Source organism: Jaculus jaculus, chromosome 3, assembly GCF_020740685.1.
Source record: "Jaculus jaculus isolate mJacJac1 chromosome 3, mJacJac1.mat.Y.cur, whole genome shotgun sequence".
Lineage (NCBI taxonomy): Eukaryota > Metazoa > Chordata > Mammalia > Rodentia > Dipodidae > Jaculus > Jaculus jaculus.
This window is the reverse complement of record NC_059104.1, coordinates 16,184,364-16,204,768: the sequence shown is the minus strand read 5'-3', so window position 1 is coordinate 16,204,768 and position 20,405 is coordinate 16,184,364. Positions and strand designations below refer to the sequence as shown.

General features: G+C 41.3%; 1 protein-coding gene across 1 annotated transcript in view; it reads left to right on the top strand.

Annotated features, from left to right (window-relative positions):
* Dnajc3 (DnaJ heat shock protein family (Hsp40) member C3) overlaps nucleotides 1-20,405 on the top strand; it is a 63,961-nt gene that overhangs the window by 23,735 nt on the left and 19,821 nt on the right. The window contains exons 3-7 of the mRNA XM_004651054.3: nucleotides 3,159-3,283; nucleotides 6,188-6,262; nucleotides 12,752-12,904; nucleotides 14,540-14,721; nucleotides 15,155-15,274. Of these exons, the coding sequence (XP_004651111.1) occupies nucleotides 3,159-3,283; nucleotides 6,188-6,262; nucleotides 12,752-12,904; nucleotides 14,540-14,721; nucleotides 15,155-15,274 (655 nt within the window). The remainder of the gene's footprint in view (nucleotides 1-3,158; nucleotides 3,284-6,187; nucleotides 6,263-12,751; nucleotides 12,905-14,539; nucleotides 14,722-15,154; nucleotides 15,275-20,405) is intronic.

The window sequence follows — 20,405 nt, the reverse complement described above, 5'->3', positions numbered from 1 at the left end:
TAAGTCAGGACTTTGGTAGTAAAGTTTTCTCAATGTGCTTTTTCATTTTCTGCCTTCTGAAGCAAATTTCGCTCAATGCCACACACATTTCTTGGTGGCTGGGTCACAGCGGGGTGCTGACTGATGCTCCTGGGTGACTTTCTGGCTCACTGATGCTTTAGTTTTGGTCGGCTTCCAACTTGTCTTCCTGCTGCTGCCTCTCTGTACTTACTGTGTCTGTCTGTCACATCAGCTGTCTTTACAGCTGGTTGTGCCGAGTAGGTGACATGTCCAGAATAGAGAGATTCTGAGTGAGGGCTTGCAGAGTTTTCTGAGTCCTGTGTACTGACTTACGAGTCTCACCTTACTGTGCGGAGAGTAAGACTGACCATTCAGTGGCAGGTAGGAAAGGAGAAAATCTCCTGTTAAAGGTTACTCCAAAAATGCAGGCAGATTTTGGTTCAGCAGTATTTTTCTTGATGCTTTTCTTAAGTTTTGACATTTATAGATGTTATTAGCTGTTTGGAATAATAGAAAACATGAATTTTAATCTTGTTGCTGTCTCTTGATAACATGTAGCATTGGTCCAGTTAAAAAATAAAATGTAGTTTTAAATAAGTTACCTGCTAATTTCCAAGCAGTTTTCATCTTGTTACCTAAAGGATTGTTTTGTGAGTATTAGGTGAGAGTAATTGTCTATAAAGATTTCTTTCTTTCCTTAAGTTAGGCCTCACTTTAACTCAGGCTGACATGGAACTCTGTAACTCCAAGCTGGCTTCAAACTTATGGCAGTCCTCCTACTCCAGCTCCAGAGTGCTGGAATGGAAGGCAGACACCATCACGCCTGGCTTATAAAGATTAAAAATTTTTTTTTTTAAATTTTTTTGTAATTTTTTTATGAGCGTGAGCATGTGAGGGAGAGATTTGGTGTGCCCGAGCCTCCGGCCACTGAAGTTGAACTCCAGATGTATGCACTCCCCTGTGCGCACGTGCAGCCGTGTGCGCTTGTTCCACCTGTGCGTCTGCCTTACGTGGATCTGGAGAGTCAAACCTTGGTCCTTAGGCTTCACAGGCAAGTGCCTTAACCACTCAGCCATTTCTCTAGCCCAAGATTTTTTCTTTTCAAATAGATTATAACCACACAAGTTATTTTTCTGGTGATTTTAAACTGTTTTCAGTGCAGCAGCAAGGTAATTTAATTTTTTCCCCCAGTTAATCTCTTTGAAAGGCATGTCTTAAAACAAAATGTCCTTGCCGGGCATGGTGGCGCACGCCTTTAATCCCAGCACTCGGGAGGCAGAGGTAGGAGGATCACTGTGAGTTCAAGGCCACCCTGAGACTCAATAGTGAATTCCAGGTCAGCCGGGGCTAGAGTGAGACCCTACCTTGAAAAACCAAGGGGAAAAAAAAAAAAAAAAAAAAAAAAGTCCTTACTTGTTACTTTTAAGATTTTCAGAAATTTATGCCTCCTACCTATTACTTGTTTGTACATATCCTACCTATTTTAAATGTTTGTATGTGCATAGGTATAGGGTATAAGTATAGATACGTGGAAGGTTGTCAGGTTGAACTGAGGGCCTTGTGTATGCTAAGCATGTACTCTCAACCACTGACTTACTTGCTCAGTCTCTTCATGACTATTTTTTTCTTTTTTCAATTTTTTTTATTAACAACTGCCATGATTCTAAAAAATATCACATGGTAATACCCCCCCCCCCACTTTCCCCTTTGAAATTCCATTCTCCATCATATCCGCTCCCCCTCTCAATCGGTCTTTCTCTTACTTTGATGTTCATGACTTATTTTTGATGAAGGCATTTTTTAAATTTTTATTAACATTTTCCATGATTATAAAAAAAATCCCATGGTAATACTCTCCCTCCCCCCATTTTCCCCTTTGAAATTCCATTCTCCATCATATTACCTCCCCATCTCAATCATTGTACTTACATATATACAATACCAACCTATTAAGTACCCTCCTCCCTTTTTTCTTCCCTTTATATCTCCTTTTTAACTTACTGGTCTCTGCTAGTATTTTCTGATGAAGGCATTTTTATTTGACAGTGTTCTACATGTGTGTTGTGTATATTTACCCATCATTACCCTGTTTTATCTCTCCTTCTCTAACACACTGAATGTCCCCATTTTAATTTTGTCCTTTTTTGGGGGTGGTGGCAACTCAGTGAGTTTAATTAAGGTTGCTTATATGAACATGGGTGAGGGGTTGGTTATTTGCTGGACTCTGGGCAACTTACCAGTGGTTATGCTACTGAAGAAAACATTTCTCCTTCCCCCAGCAACCATTAACTGACAATAGTTCTTCTCACTGGCAACCAGTAGTGGCTTATGACTCCTTAGAGGAGGATGGAACCTTTTGTGACAGAATGGTAGCCTCAGCTGCTGTGCGTTGCTGAGAGCAGCGGCCATGTTGTCCAAAAGATGGGGTTCCACACACTCTGTTCCATTATCCAGCTCTAAATTCTTTCTACACCCTCATCTGCAACGCTCCCTCAGCCTTAGGGTGATAGAGATGCCAGTAGTTGGTACTTTGTGCCAGTTTTGAGTCTAGCAATAACTAGCACATACTGCACAAAGGTTTCTCCAACTCAAGCTGAGGGCAGCATTAATCTATGGACATCAACAACAATATTTCAAAGGCAGTTTGAAGGGCACAGTATGCCCATTTAGCAAAACAGTAGTAGTAGTAGTAGTAGTAGCTTCCCCATTAGGGCCTGTGATCTCTTTAGCCATGCACTTTTGACTAGGTTAACAGTACAAGGTGTTGAATTACCTCTTGTGGAGTGGCCCTCAAATCCAGTGGTTGGTTATGCACCTAAGTCATGCCACTAGTTGCCCACAGATGCCCACAGCTCAGGGTCCACAGCTGAGTAAGACTGTTGATGACTTTTCTCTTCTAGCAGCCTGCAGAGCACCTTTGAAATTCTGAAAGCTAGCTGCCAGAGAGACGTTTTCAGCTCTATTCCAGCTAGATATTTCTGTATCTTGCAACCAAACCATTTGGTGTGTACAATAATATCTTTTTTCCTTTTTATAGTGAGGATGGAACCCAAGACCTTGAGCATTCTAGATAAACACTTTACCACTCAGGTACATCCAAGCCCTTAATGTGGTTCTTAATAAGTTATAAAGAGAGCTAATATTATTCTAATTTTCAGATGGTGACCCTGATAATTACATTGCATACTATCGGAGAGCTACTGTTTTTCTAGCTATGGGAAAATCAAAAGCAGCACTACCTGATTTAACTAGAGTGATTGAATTGAAGATGGACTTCACTGCTGTAAGTGCTCTTAGACTTTGTGAATGGGGAGCTTAAGGGAACTTGGAAGAGTTAATTGGCTTCTTACAGTTAGTATTTTGGCATTGGAGGATATTGAAGGCGTGATGTAATGGAGTGATAAACAATTCAAATTCCTTGGAATTACTGGCCACAGTAATATAATTGCAGCCAGTTGGGAGGTAGAGGTAGGAGACTCCCTTGAGCTCAGAGTTTGAGGTTAACCTGGGTAATATAGTCAGACTCTCAAAACAACAGCAACACAATCTTCAGCAGAGCTCTTAGCACTGAAAGTCTGTATGAAAGAGTAACAAAGGCTGTGCTAGGTCATACTTCAGCACCTGACATTTGGTATTAGACTTATGGTGTAGGAAGGTAAATATATGTAGGGCAAGATGTGAGGAAGACGTCAGTTAGGTGACCTGAGTTTCACTTAAGAATGTGGTAGGAAGGTAGGAGAGCGTGGCTCGGGGAAGCAGTGTCTTTCCTGGAGACTCTGCTGGGTTTAGCAGGGTTCTCCTTGGAACCAAAGCACAAGTGTTGAGGTTCCGAAGCTGGTAGTCTGTGTAATATGCTGAAGATTGCCAAGGCCTGTGTAGGTCCCATCACACATTGCAGAATCATTGCTGTGACTATATACCTTATAAAAAGAACTTATTTAAAGGAAGATGATTTATTTTAGGTTATGGTTTCAGAGACTTCAGTCCCTCATCCTTAGCTCTAGTGATTCTGCGCCTCTGGCAGTGGAAGCCTAAGTAAGGAGGAGGCTGTTTGACCTCATGATGAATTGGAAGCAGAGCAGTTTGTAGCCTTCTCCCCCCCCCCCCCCAAGATGCAGCCCATGACCTATGACCTATTTCCTCCAGTTAGGCCCCATATCATAAAGTTCCCACTACTAATTCCTGGACTGAGGACCAACTGTTCAGCACTTGAGTCTGGGGCCTCTTTTATGGTGATCATAACAGTGGGACAGAGCTAAGTCTTTCACAGGCAAAATAGAATCATTGGCCAATTAGATAACTTTAAAAATAATTTGGTGACCATAGGTTATTCCTAGCTTGCCCTATTTCCCAAAATAGTTGAGACAACGACTAAATGTGGAGTACATGTTTGGTTCGGATTAGTGCTATTATTTTAAGAGAGAGTTCCCAAGCATCACATCTCATTTATTTATTTGATTTTTTTGCTTATTTGCAAGGTGGGGGGAGAGAATGAATGTGAATGAATTAATGGGTGTGCTGGGGCCTCTGGCTGCTGCAGACAAAACTTCAGATGCTCATATCACTTTGTGCATCTGGATCAGCATGGGTACTGGGGATTTGAACTTGAACCTCCATCTCTAGGCATTGCTGGCAAGCACCTTAACCACTGAGCCATCTTTCCAGACCTCCCCCCCCCCATAAAATTTACTTGCAAGGGGGGAAGAGAGGGAGGAAGAGAGGTGTAACGTCTTTGTTGAGCTTATTACTTGACACAGCTGGAGCATAACCGTCATGAAGACTAAGCAGCTCGTTTTTCTAGCATTGTGACAAAGTGAGTTAGAATAGCGGATGTAATGTAAAAACAACGTGTAAGCTTACATGGAACTTCAGTGTGGTTTCTGATTTTTCTAGATGACATAGGTCATCATGGAGTTGTACTTTGACGAAATAGAATTATGCACATTAGAAGAGGAAGGGCTATTGTTATCTGGTTATAGTAAATACTTACATTGACGGGTTAATGAAAAGCAAGCCTACTTCTGGAACTGTCTGAATACTACTTTATTTTAGTGGAAACAAATTATGCTGCCCAAAATTGTTTTTAAAATTACGATTTATTCACATACCATCAGATTCACTATTTTATTTTTTTTTTAATATTTTAAAAATTTTTTTATTTATTTGAGAGCGACAGAGACAGAGAGAAAGATAGAGGGAGAGAGAGAGAGAATGGGCGCGCCAGGGCTTCCAGCCTGTGCAGACGAACTCCAGACGCGTGCGCCTCCTTGTGCATCTGGCTAACGTGGGACCTGGGGAACCGAGCCTCGAACCGGGGTCCTTAGGCTTCACAGGCAAGCGCTTAACCGCTAAGCCATCTCTCCAGCCCATGATTCACTATTTTAAAGTATCCAGTGTTTTTTCTTTCTTTCTTTTCTTTTCTTTTCTTTTCTTTCTTTTTTTTTGGTTTTTTGAGGTAGGGTCTCACTTGAGCCCAGGCTGACCTGGAATTCACTATGTAGTCTCAGGGTAGCCTTGAACTCATGGTGGTCCTCCTACCTTTTTCTCCCAAGTGCTGGGATTAAAGGCATGTGCTACCACGGCCGGCTTTTTTGGTATATTTTTAAGGTTGTGTAATCATCAGTATCTAGTTCCATGGCATTCTTACCATCCTCAGAAGAAACCTAGTATCCATTAGTGGTCACTCCTTTTCTGTCATAGTCCTTGCATTTGCTGAGTGTGGATTTATCCAGTTTGGCTATTTCACAAAAATAAAAGTATATAGTATGTGATTTTTTGTGTCTGACTTCTGTCATTGAGGATGGTTTTGACTTGGTAGCACGTACCAATAGGGCATTCCTTCTTTGGCTGAATATTTCAGTGTGTGAACATACCACATTGGTTTATTGATTTATTAGGTGGTGGAAATATCAATTTCCACCTTTTGGCTAGTGTTATAAAATCTCATTCATAAACTTTTATGTGGACGTGGTTTTGGTTTTCTTGGGTCAAGCAAAATATATTAAGAAGCATGCTTTTACAGGGTATATACACATTCTTTGGTTTAGGAATTAGCTTCAGTGCCAAGTCAGACAAGCGCTGGAAGGATCAACATGAGTCACTTCATTAGGGGTTAGTTCCGTCCTTTATTTTTAAAGAAAACCTGGAAGTGCGTAGTACTCACAGTGACCCCCGTGTATTTCTCTAGGCGAGATTACAGAGAGGACACTTACTGCTCAAGCAAGGGAAACTTGATGAAGCAGAGGACGACTTTAAAAAAGTGGTAAGTGCAGTGTGTACTTGGCTCTATGATGTTATTTTAAAAAATTATTTATTTGAAAGAGAGTGTGTGCGTGCATGCCAGGGCCTCCGGCCACTGCAGATGAAGTCCCGACACATGCACTACTTTGTGCATCTGCCTTTGGTAGCTTGTGGGGCGTACATCCTGGGCCATCAGGCTTTGCAGGCAAGTGCCTTTAACCTCTGAGCTATCTCTCCAGCCTCTCTAAGATGTTATTTTGAGAGAACACTATGTTTTTTTTTGTTTTTTTTTAATTAAGACATTTAACAGTAGTTTTATTGCTAAAAAGTAAAGTTTCATATTCATGTATATAACAGTGAATTTCTGAATTAATATTTTATAACTGGCACAAAGAACCTAAAACTTAGAAGGTAGAGTGCCCACACTCTAGAACACAACCCTGCCTCCGTGGCCCTGGGGCGCAACTCTGCTTTGGACTTAATGAGAACCTAGAAGTAAATGCCAGCGGAGCTGTTCATCTCCTCTTGGTCAGCGCGTCTTAAACTTTTCCATGTGAGATTCCTTTTCCCTGAGACTCTTATGTAACCCTAGGCATGTAGGCATTGAAAATAGGTATAAGTGAAAATTTACTGCTAACGAATGAAATTTAATTTAAAATAAATTCTTTAATATACATATAATTTTACCATGAAATGAAAATTGAATACTAATAAGATGGATGGTCTCATTTTTTTTACATAAATCATTAAATCTTGGCTGAATATTTGTTACTATAGGATGTTAAACATCAGCTGTATTTTCCAGAGTTGTTAGATATTTTGAAATTGTTTTTTCTTTTTCTTTTTGAGATAGTTTTATGTAGCTTTGGTTGGCCTCCAGTTTGTTACATCTCAGTGTATAAGTGAGAATGACCTTAAATTCTTTTTTTTTTTTTGTCAATTTATTTGAGAGAGAGGATGGGCATGCCAGGGTCTTCAGCTACTGCAAATGAACTCCAGATGCATGTGTTACCTTGTGAATCTAGCTTATGTGGGTCCTGGAGAATCAAACCTGGGTCCTTAGGCTTTACAGGCAAGCACCTTAACTGCTAAGCTATCTCTCCAACCTGACTCTAAATTCTTCATCCTCTTGCCCCCACTTCCCAAGTGCTGGGATTGTAGGCTTGGACTGCTACTACGTCTTTTGCTGTTATCTTATTATATTTTTTATAATTGTCAGTGCTGAGACTGCCACTTTGCATAAATACATAATACCAAATGGCTAAAAGATGTTTAGGACTATTTCATAAATTGCTGAAAACTCTGTCCTAATTCCAGATCAAAATTCATTTGTGATTTAAAAAATACATTTATTTATTTGCAAGAAGGTAGAAAGGAGGGGTTGCGAATGCGTACACCAGGGCTTCCTGCCACTGCAAATGAACTCCAGACCCATGAGCCACGTTGTGCATCTGGCTTTGTATGAGTCCAGGGGAATTGAACCTGGGCCTTCAGGCTTTGCAAACAGGTGCCTATAACCACTAAGCTATCCTTCCAGCTTCATTTAACGGTTTTTATGAAAGTTAGATTAGCAACTGAAATGGCAATTTTTAACACTATTGCTAATTAGATATTTACTAAGACATGATAGTAGGAAAATACTATGTCCTTGTTTTTTAGTTAAACCATTATGTGTATACTATTAGAAAAACTGCATGTACAGAACAACACTACAGTTCTCGCACAGTAGTCATGGATGGGCGTGCAGGTGTCTATGTGGCATTTTTTGGGCTTGCACGGCAGAAAGAGTACACCGAGACTGCATAGTGAATTCCACGTCACCCTAGGCTAGAGCCAGACCCTGCCTAGAAACCTCCCCCCCACCCCCGAAACCAAACAAAATGCAGCAGGCAAGAAGATGGATGATTTGGCTAGTGTAGCTGGGGTTGAAGACACAAAGGCTGTTGAGGGTGGACCAGAGAAGTGCATCTGATGGAGTGACACTGAGAAGTCATGTGTGATTTTTAGGTTTTTGGATTGTTTAAATTATCTTTGCTATTTCCTGAGACTGGAAGCCCTAAAAATAAATTATTTAGGGGAAATGAAGTAGTGGGGAATATGTCTTTTTATTCCTATTAAAATTTTTGGATTCTTAGCACTTATTTTAATAATTTATAATTCATGAATTCTTCCTTTTTATTAATTTGACATAGTTTATAAATAAAGTTGAATCTTTTCTTTTTTCTTTTTTGTATGTTTGTTTTTTGGTTTTTTCAAGGTAGGGTTTCACTTTAGTCCAGGCTGACCTGGAATTTACTATGTAGTCACAGGGCAGCAATCCTACCTCTCTGCCTCCCAAGTGCTGGGGTTGAAGGCGTGAACCACAATGTCTGGCTAAAGCTTAATCTTAAAGTGGTTTGTGTAGTTTTGCTTTGGGCTTTAGTTGAAAATATTTAGGTTGAGCTATTGTTCCATGAGATCCAAATACAGATATTCATTGATTTTATTTTTGTTTTCTTGAGGCAGGGTTTCATGTGGCCCAGTCCAGCCTGCCCTGCTCTCTAGCCATAGCTATCCTTGAATTTCTGATCTTCCACCTCCACCTTTCAAATGCTAGGATTTCAAATGCAGTATGCCTGGCTTCACTGATCAATTTAAAAGTCCATTGTGAAGCTGGGCGTGGCAGCACACGCTTTTAATCCTAGCACTTGGGAGGCAGAGGTAGGAGGATTGCAGTGAGTTCCAGGCCACCCTGAGAGTACATAGTGAATTCCAGGTCAGCCTGGGCTAGAGTGAGACCCCCTACCTTGATAAAAGTCCATTATACTTATATATATTTAATTTGATAACGCTAGAACCCAGCATTTTAGTTGTATATTTAGTCAGAGTAATTGTAGAAGTTGATGATTGTGCTTTGTGTTTCCGTCCCTCCCTGTGTACCGAGCTTGGTTCTCTGTCACGCCCTTCACCTCCCTGTCACTCATCCCCTTTCCTTTATTAATGCTTCTCTTTTCGTTTTGGCTTTTGTTTCCTTTAAGTTTCCACATAAAAGAGCGAACACATTTTTAGAGGGTTGGCTTATTTTACTTTGTATGGCAATCTCCAGTTTCCACCATTTTTATTTCTACAAATTGCGTGATTTCTTTTTTTTTTAAATTTTTTTTTTTTCAAGGTAGGGTTTTGCTCCAGTTCAGGCTGACCTGTAATTCACTATGTGGTCTGAGGGTGGCCTCAAACTCACGCCATCCTTCTACCTCTGCCTCCCAAGTGCTGGGATTAAAGGCATGTACCACCATGCCTGGTTTATTCTTTTTTCTTTCTCTCTCTCTCTTTTTTTTTTTTTTAGATTTATTTTTATTTATTAGAGACAGAGAGGGAGAGAAAGAGAGTGGGTGCACCAGGGCCTCTAGCCACTGCAGATGAACTCCAGATGCATGTGCCACCTTGTGCATCTTGGCTTACGTGGGACCTGGAGAATCGAACCTGGGTCCTTAGGCTTTGCAGTCATGTGCCTTAACTGCGAAACCATCTTTCCAGCCCACAAGATTTCATTCTTTGTGGCTGAACAGTACTTCATTGTGTACATGTGCCACTTTAAGAAACCCATTCATCTGGTGCTGGGTGTCAGCTTGTGTGCTGGCCTCTGCTTCGTCAGCTACACGCTCAGGAGTGGAGTGGTATAACTGGATCACATGGAGCTCGGGTTTCAGCTTTTTGAGAAACTTCATGCTAGTTTTCATAGTAGCTTTACTCATTTACATTTCTATCAGCAGTGTACAATATGGAGAAAGCCTGTTCACCCATGGTCTGGAAACAGAGAAAAAGACTGGTGTCTCAAGCATACCCTAATATGACCTAAAATCTACTGGGCCCCAACTTTAAATGTTTTCAGTACCAATCTGAGGATTAAACTAAAGGTCCTTTAACATATGGGCCTTAGGGGACATTTTAGGTCCAAATGATGGTAGTCATTTTTCCTAAACAAGTACAAGGTGGTAGATAATCATATTTTTTCTTAAAAAAATTGTGTGTGCATATGGGTGTGTGTGTGGGTTGTGTGTGTGCACACCAGGGTCTCTTGCTACCTCAAACAAGCACCCATTGGCCTTGTGTGGGTGACTGGGGAATTGAACTCAGGCTTTGTAAGCAAGTACCTTTAAGTGCTGAGTCATCTCCTCAGCTTCTTTTTGGGTTTTAATTTGCCATTTCCTGATAAGTGAAATTTCTTCTTTGAAGAGGTGACCCTTTGTTCATCTTTTACTCATGGTTTCTTGCTTTGTAGTAGTATAAGTTGCTTATAAATGTTGGATATTTATCTATTATCTGATAATGGCTTGTAATTGTCCCCCCCATCTGTAAACTGCCTTTCCTTTTGGATTGTGTCATAAAAATATAGGTTATAAAAGCAAAAGTATGTGTAAATATGTGAAACTCATTTTGACTTTAATCAAATTTAAGTACTATTATTTTAAGAATTTAACCGCTGTAACTTTAATACAGTGTCTATTATAAGTTGGCTGAGATATAATTCAAGGGAAAATTGAGTATCTTTAAAAAGTTTAATTTTGTTAGTGTGTATCTGCATGTTATATGTGCATATGTGCTGGGGTGCTGAAGGTTTAGGAAAATCCTTGAACCCCCCCAACCTAAGTTTGTTTCTAATTTAAATCAAAGAATTGAATAAAATTAGACTGAGAAGGATAATTATTACATTATTGTATTTATTGAGGAACCTTGAAAGGCACCTGTATGGCTTGAGAGCCCACGCGGAGGGCCTGGAAAAACTGTGGAAAAAAAAAGAAAGAAGAGAAAGTTTAAAGAGCTCTTGACAAGTGGGGATCTGAGGGGTAACGAGCCCATGTGGAGTCAGAGCTGGGGGCGGGGCCGCGCCGAGGGAGACTTGCCAGCAGTGGAGGTTCCCAAGTGGTCAGACAGCTCGGAGACCTTGTTCTCCCCTCACATGTACTTACAAGCTCATGGTGGTGGGCCCTACCTTCTGGCTTAGCTCACCCCAGGAACAACAGCCGGTTGGTTTGGGCTAGGGGCTGGCTCAGGAAGAGGGCAGCTATGAAGCAAATTCTGGAGGCTGAACTTTGACCAACCACACAATGTTAGGGCTAGATTTAAATCCTAGAAGTAACCTCTTTCCCAGGAGCCCAGGTTGTTTGCGGACATCCAGGTCTAGGGAACCAGGCAAGAGATAAGTCAGATCATCCTTTGATTTGTAGCAAGTGCCTTTTTACTTTCAGGCATCACCCTAAGTGCCTAAAAGAGCTACCTGACTCCCTCTCACATGTTTGCGTGGAGACCAGAGGTTGGGTGTCTTCTTTCATTGCTCTCCACCATATTTGAGAGAAAGTTTCTCCCTTGAATGCATAGCTCATCCAGTCTGTATTCTGTCTAGCTAACTTTCCCTAGGAAACCCCATCTTTGCCTACTGAGTGCTAGAATTACAGGAAGGCCACCATGCCTGCCTGGCAATTATGCAAATATGTTTACTTACAGCTCCTTTTTGTTTTTATCATTTTTTGGCATCTTTGGAAAGTGTATTGTATCTTTTGCAACTTGTCCTCGTTGTGAATTTGTATGTCATAGCACCGGCCAATGAGGGCTTGGAGCTCAGGGGTGGGGCATGTGCTTAGCGTGAGTGAGAAGTCGAGACTTACCAGCACTCTCACTTTAGAGCAGTTGCAACAGGGTGGGAGTTTATCTCCTTGTATTGTTAAAAAATGCAGATAATAGGTAGGTAAGTGATTAGTTCAGAATTTGAGTAACTAAGCCTTTAAATTTTTTTGTTTACTTTTATTTATTTATTTGAGAGTGACAGAGAAAGAGACAGTTGGAGAGAGAGAGACTGGGCACACCAGGGCCTCCAGCCACTGCAAACGAACTCCAGATGCGTGCGCCCCCTGGTGCATCTGGCTAACGTAGGTCCTGGGGAATTGAGCCTCGAACCGGGGTCCTTAGGCTTCACAGGCTAGCGCTTAACCTCTAAGCCATCTCTCCAGCTCAAATAAACCTTTTTATTTAGACTTTATTTTAAAATAAATAAGTAAAAGTATGTATGGAAATATTCATAACTGGACTACTGTGAAATGGCACAATTTCTATGAACCATGTTACTTCTCTATCAGTTACTTCTTGCCATCCAGCAAACTACCCAAAGCAACTTAAAGTGGCAGACATACATATCTGCATCTATATATATATCACTTATCATCTATAATTTTTTTTTTTAAGGTAGGGTCTCACTGTAGCCAAGGCTGACCTGGAACTCATTCTGTAGCTCCAGGCTGGCTTTGAACTCTGAGCGATTTTGCTACCTCTGCATCCCAAGTGCTGGGACTAAAGGTGTGTGCTACGATGCCCGGTGATGCAGCAATATTATGTCACAGTTTACAGGGTCAGGAATTTGATGTGCCTGGGTGCTCTTGAGCATGTATTTAGAGTGGTTAGGTTTTTGAGTATATTATGGGTATGTTACTCTAATTAAGAGATTAAAACCCTGCCTAATTTGTTGCTATACTTACAGCTGAAATCTAATCCAAGTGACAGCGAAGAAAAGGAGGCCCAGTCTCAGCTCACAAGAGCTGATGAAATGCAGCGCCTGCGCTCACAAGCACTTGGTGCTTTTGAAAGTTCAGACTATACTGCTGCTATAGCCTTCCTTGATAAGATTTTAGAGGTAAGTTTCTTAACCACTACAGCTCACAAGCCTGGCACTACTTTTTCCTGTAAGCATGTTTGAATATACCTTGATATGCGTATGGATACCGAAAACCTGGACAGGATAGAACCAGGTGTATCCTTGAGCTTTTAGCTGACAGATTGTCATAGTCTAGGATAAAATATAGCTGAAGCTTTCAGTCAGTGTTTTTAGTATGTTGTGGAGTGAGAGTTGTACATTTTTATGCACATTGCTTGCTTTTTAATTTCGGCGAAAAGAACTTTGTTAAAATACAAGATGAAAGATGAAAATGTTGACAAGAAAGAGGACTGATGTGAAGGAGCTTCTAGGAAGAAAGGCAGGGGAAGTTGATAGCGTCCAGAGGGTTCCAGATAGGAAATGTTCATTAGGGTTTCCTTTGCTCAGAAGGAGTGAATGACAAATGACTTCAAGAGAAAGCCTATAGTATTTAAATGGAAACACCATGTGTCCAGCTTGGCGTTGTGCAGTTTACTTAATCTTGACAGCAAACTTAACATACGTTGAATGGTATTTGTTTGTTAATTATGAAGAAATCATGTGATAGAGCCTACTAGAATTCATGTTTTGTTATTTTGTTAGTACTTTATTAAGGAAACACAACATTACTAATTTTCACCTTTCATTTTGCCCTAGCTTATTTTCCATATTGAATTTATGTGTAATACTGAATATCAGTTTCATTGTATATATGAAAAGTTGACATATTAGAACACCTCTGAGAAGTAATAAAAGATACTTCCACAGGCCTTCTTAGAGAGCTTTTGAATTTATATTTTGAAGAGTTTAGAGAACATTATATACTGTTGATAAAGTCGGGGTGGGTGAAGCCTTTCCTGTCACATTGTTTTTTTCTTTTCTTTGTAATGCCAAAGAAATGACATTTTACAAGAGAGAACTTTATGTCATTATAATGAAAGTATTTAATCAACTTCGAACTTAAATTTCCTTTTTTTGATTGAATAAAAAATTGATTATTCAATATTTTCTTTACATATGATTAAGTGGGAACATGTGATGAGTTTTTATCTTTTTATTTTTATTTATTTATTTTTTGAGGCAAGCCCAACAGATCATCCCCCTCCCCTGCTTTTTTTAAAATGAGAGGGAGCAAGAGAAAGAGAGTGAGAGAGAGAATGAGAGAGAAGCAGAGGATTGGCATGTCAGGACCTCTAGTCACTGTAATTGAACTCCAGATGAGTGTGTCATCTTGTGCACATTTGCGACCTTGCATTACCTTGTGTGTCTGGCTTATGTGGGATCTGGAGAACCAAACATGGGTCCTCAGGCTTTGCAGGCAAGTGCCTTAACCATTAAGCCATCTCTCCAGCCCACCCTTTTTATTTGAGATAGGGTCTCTGCAGCTCAGGCTGGCCTGGAACTATTTAAGTGTTGCATTTTTTATACTCAGAATTCTAGACTTTGTATATAATCCAAGGAAGAAAAAGGCCTTTTGTTTATATACCTTTGCCAGTTAGATTTAACATCATTAGAGAGATTATCACATCATTTTTGTCACATTATGTTCATAAGTATGTAGGTAAGGTGTGTGGGATTCAAGAATTAATGGGATACTTTAATGTTTCGTAAAGTCTAGTTCTTTTGTTTCTCAAGGTTTGTGTTTGGGATGCAGACTTGCGTGAACTTCGAGCTGAGTGCTTTATAAAAGAAGGAGAGACTAGGAAAGCTATCAGTGACTTAAAAGCTGCGTCGAAGTTGAAGAATGACAACACTGAGGCTTTCTATAAAATTAGCACCCTGTATTACCAGCTAGGAGACCATGAGCTATCCCTCAGGTCAGTTCTGGTGATAGCCGTCCTATTCCTTCTTCTGTTGTTGGCAGTAAGATAGTAGTACTCACTTTGTAGATCTTTCATATTAGTAAGAATTTTATGGGTAAGACTGCTTTCATACCTACAAGCATTTATGTTTTATGTTATCCCTAAGTTACTATAGTTTCACATTGCTCATTTTTATGAAATATGCTTAGTAAAATAAGTGCTATTATAGAAACAAAGTATCTAATATATAACTCCATATGTCCTTTTAGTTTGTTCTATTGTGTTCATGGTACAGTGTTATATGTAAAAGTGTGTATAGTAAATTATAAAAATCAGAATGTTTTAATTCAGAACAAAAAACTTTTATTATGATTTCTGTATTTAATACAGAAACTTATTCATTGATTATTTTGACTTGGAGTATTTCCCTTTTTTATTACATGAGCAGTGAAGTTCGTGAATGTCTTAAACTTGATCAGGATCATAAAAGGTGTTTTGCACACTATAAACAGGTGAAGAAACTGAATAAGCTGATCGAGTCAGCTGAAGAGCTCATCAGAGATGGCAGGTAGGAAAGACCTGTGCTTACAATGCATCCTTTCCTTATCTGTGGTGGCTTATCCTGTGGTCATTGAAAATAGGGCCTTAGCAAAACTACCAGGATTATAAATTGTTGGAACAAGGCAAAAGATAAGTAGTTATTCTTACTTGTTATTCCAAATTTTGATTGTCTCCTATGTCAGGCACTGAACCATATACTGAGGGAACAGAAGTTAATTTTACTATGGTTTTTAGTTTAAAAAGTTTGTAGATGGCTCAGTGGGTAAAGCACTTACTGTGCAACTCTTGAGTTCAGATCCCCAGAAACCACGTAAAAGCTGGAAGCTATGGCAGGCTTCTGGAAGAGGGGACGTAGAGACAAGTTTCTCAGAGTCCTGAGTAATGGAGCAGTAACTAATGACATACGCTGTCTCAAACACGTTAGAAGGTGAGAGCCAACACCAGAAGTTATCCTCTGACATCCCCCAAACCTTATCGCACATGTGCCTGCAGTCTCACACATGGACATGTGTGCACATACACTCCAACTGAATACGATTTTAAAAGTTTATAGGTTAGTGTGGGAGACAGACATATAAAGTGATTACGGAAAGATAATATGGATTGTGGTAATGGCGTGTGGTGCAAGTATGTAGGCAGGAGTTCAGATCCTTAGTACTCACATAAGTGCTGGGTGGGCATGGCAGCCCAGTGCTCTGGAGGTAGACCTGGGATCCGTGGGGCAAGCTGACTAGTTAGACCACTTGGGCCTGCCAGATCCAGGCTCCAGTGAGTAAATTAGAGAGAAGGAGGACGTTCACTATCAGTCTCTGGCTCCACATACCCACACACATATGTGCACTTATTCTTGTGTGTATATACACAGAACACACGCTGAACACAAATACACAGGCAAAAAAAGGTAAGATTCCAAATGCTAGAGTGTGCAGCATTTAATGGGAGCACCAAAGAAGGACATTTAACCCAGTGTAGACTGGTGAAGGTTGGGAGTATAAGAGAGGTTCTCTGGGGAAGGTGGTCTCTAAATCTTCATCTTAAAGTATTGATTATACAGGCTGGGGCAGGAGAGTTGAAGAGAAGACATTCCACAAAATAGTACTTAGTTGAAAGTAGGCTCCAATTTCTCTTCTCCTAATACCTTTGTAAGCTGTTATCATGAAAATGCTTCACCCATTTTACTCCGTTGTCTTGCAAACTATAACATCTTCTTTTTTTTTTTTTTTTTGCTTGTTTTGTTTTTTGAGGCAGGGTCTCACTCTGGCCCAGGCTGACCTGGGATTCACTATGGAGTCTCAGGGTGGCCTCAAACTCATGGCAATCCTCCTACCCCTGCCTCCCAAGTGCTGGGATTAAAGGTGTGCGCCACCATGCCTGGTTAACTATATAACATCTTGAAATACTATAGTAACCATAATCAGGATGCTAATTAATCCAATCATAACAAGGATTTCTTTATTATCTTTATTTATTTGGGAGCAATAGAGAGAGGGAGGAAGAGAGAGGGAGGGAGAGAGAATGGGTGCACCAGGGCTGCCAGCCACTACAAATGAACTCCAGATGCATGTGCCACATTATGCATCTGGCTAACATGGGTCCTGGGGAATTGAGCCTCGAACCGGGGTCCTTAGGCTTCACAGGCAAGCATTTAACCGCTAAGCCATCTCTCCAGTCCCATAACAAGGATTTCTAATGTAACTCTTATAGCTACAGCTACTTCTTTCCTGTCCCTACCTCCTCCTTAACTTCTAGTAAAGATTAATATATTCTTTGTCATATGATAGTGCAAACTTTTGGGATTGCTTTTTTTCCCTGTCCACATAAATTTCAGATAAAGATCCAGATTATTATGAATCAATGCTTCCTTCATATTTTTTGCTTACTAGTTTGTGCATTATGGATATTTACTAGTTTGTATAGCCAGAACACCTGTTGATGGCTTCTCATTGCTTTATGTGTAAGTCTAGAGGGGTGGAGATGCAACTTAGTGGTTCTTAGTAAGGCCCTGTGTTTGAGCCCGGGTACTGAAATTTTATTTTTATACACACACCACACACAAACACACACACACACGAAATACGTACATACATATACATACACACACACACACACATGGCTGTTGTATGAACTTATTTTGGGGAGTTGTTAGCAACCGTATACTCACCCTAAATAGGGCACTAGTAACAGACCAAAGTAAACATTCTACCAAATCTTGCTTGGTGAACAAGTGAGTTTATTGGCTTGCAGGAAGATGAGTGAGGAATCCCTTAATGGAGCATGGATGACCCCAGTGCAGCCGCATCATTGAGAAGTCATCACTCCAGCATGGATAACGACTTTACTGTAGCTGCAGAGTTGAGTCTTCCTTCCAGTTGACCTCCATTGTCTGCATACTCTAGAACCTCTGAGACCATACACAGCTGGGGCAAAATTCCATCCAGCTGGGAGGAAGGTGCAGAAGGGAGTGACTGGAATTTAGATGAAATGGCACTTTCTAACCCCCTCCTTCTGTGAGAAACATGCAAGTCTGATCTTAAGGGTCCCTTGCCAGTAATTACAGATGCTCTGATTTGAAGGGTAATGGCAGGGCTGGGGAGATGCTCAGTTGAGAAAATGCTTGCCATGCAAGCATGAGACCCCGAGTATGACTCCTCAGAGCACTTATAAATGATGGGCAGTGGTGGTACATGCCTATAATCCTAATGCTCAGGAGGTAGAGACAGGGAATCCTCTCACTGGGGCAAGCTAGACTAGCCAAACTGAGTATCTCCAGGTTCAGTGAAAGACCCTGTCTCAGTAGTTAAGGTAGAGTACAATAGAGGCTGACTTAGCCTCCACATACATGCACACATGTGCACCCACACATGTAGGATCCCCCCACCCCCACAAACACATGGTAATGATGCTCCAAGTACAACATTCTACAACATTCTACCTCACCCTCTTAAAGTTGTTCTGCCTCCTTTTCTGCAATGTTTCTTGAGCCTTGCAAGGGGAGATCCAGATGACTGATTATCTTCTTCCATTTGCAGCAGCTACCATGGGCCACTTGAGCAACACTGACAGCAGCAATAATTTGTCAGGGTAAACATAAAATTCTAGAAGACACCATGTTCATTTAGGAAAATAGCAACAATAGCTCCCTACTGGGGCAGTGACCACCCTAGCCACCTGTGTTTACTGGCCTAATGGTACCAGATGAGAATTCACTTCTGTAAGGTGTGCCTCACATCCAACTGTAAAGGAGTTGGTTGCATCCAGTGTGGCCTTGCCACTGTTGCACCAGCAGGCACATCTTGCCTGGTATATGGTGATAGTGTAGCACACAGGGTCTGTAGCCAACTTGGACTGCTGGTGACAGTTACCCTCTAGCAGCCTGCATAGTGCCCTCTGGCCTGTGAAAGCTTGCCAGCACATTCCCAGCTTGAGATTTTAGGTCCTACAGCCAACAGCAGTGGCAGTAACTATATTGTTTTGGGGACCTCAGAGGCCCCCCTGGCCAATTCATAGGGAGTTAGTTAGTTCATCTCTCATCTCTGGCACTGGGATTTTATGGCTTCTGGAGGTGCCATGGTGTCTTTTTCTCCTCCTTCCTCGCTGCTCACAGGCAAGCTCGTTCTGAGCAGAGCTGCACCTCACTCCAGTCGTATTGCCACAGCAGGGCAGCATCTTCCCCAGCTTCCTAGTCCTGTTTGGTACACACATCTAGGGTTGCTGTTTGGGGGATTTTCTTCCATTTTGTTTTATTTTTATTTATTTATTTGACAGAGAAAGAGAGAGAGAGAAAGAAAGAATGGGTGCACCAGGGCTTCCAGCCACTGCAAACTCCAGACACATGCACCCCCTTGTGCATCTGGCTAACATGTGTCCTGGGGAATTGAACCTGGGTCCTTTGGCTTTGCAGGCAAATGCCTTAACTGCCAAGCCATCCCTCCAGCCCACATCTTTAATTTTATATTGCTCCTGTCTTTGCCTCTCTTGCTTTTTTTCTGACATTTGTATAATCTATTTTGATTTTTTAAAAAATTTTTTATTTATTTGAGAACAACAGACAGAGAAAGAGGCAGAGAGAGAGGGGGGGGGAGGGAGAGAGGGAGAGGGGGAGAGAGAATGGGCACACCAGGGCCTCCAGCCACTGCAGACGAACTCCAGATGCCTGCGTCCCCTTGTGCATCTGGCTAACATGGGTCCTGGGGAATCAAGCCTCGAACTGGGGTCCTTAGGCTTCACAGGCAAGTGCTTAACCGCTAAGCCATCTCTCCAGCCCCCATGATTTAATTTTTTAAAAAAAATTATTTATTTTGAGGGGGGCCGAAGAAGAAAAGAATATGTGCATGCCCAGGCCTCCAGCCACTGCAAACAAACTACAGATGCACGTGCCACCTTGTGCATCTGACCTACGTGGGACCTGGGATATCGAACCTGGACCCTTTGGCTTTGTAGGCAAACGCCTTAACTGCTAAGCCATCTCTCTAGCCCATGACCTGTTTTTTATATTTTACTTTTAACTTGCTTATTTTTGAAGTGATTTTCTTGTAAGCTGTCTGCAACTGGGTCCTGTTTTCACGTGTACTATGCTAATTTTTGAAATTTGTTGTATTTACATTTAACTACACATTAGGGCTCACATGCCATTTTACTATTATTAAGATTTTATTTTTATTTATTTATTATTAGAGACAGAGAGGGGGGGAGAGAGAGAGGGAGGGAGGGAGAATGGGCATGCCAGGGCCTCTAGCCACTGCAAATGAACTCCAGACACTTGTGCTGCCATGTACATCTGGCTTAGGTGAGCACTGGGAATTGAACCTGGGTCTTCAGGCTTTGCAGGCATGTGCCTTAACTGTTAAGCCATTTCTCCAACCCCCATTTTATTCTTTGTTCACACCTTTAATCCCAGCACTCGGGAGGCAGAGGTAGGAGGACTGCTCTGAGTTTGAGGCCATGCTGAGACTACATAGTGAATTCCAGGTCAGCCAGAGCTAGAGTGAGACCCTACCTCAAAAAATAAAAAACAAGGGCTGGAGAGATGGCTTAGCAGCTAAGCGCTTGCCTGTGAAGCCTAAGGACCCCGGTTCGAGGCTCGGTTCCCCAGGTCCCACGTTAGCCAGATGCACAAGGGGGCGCATGCGTCTGGAGTT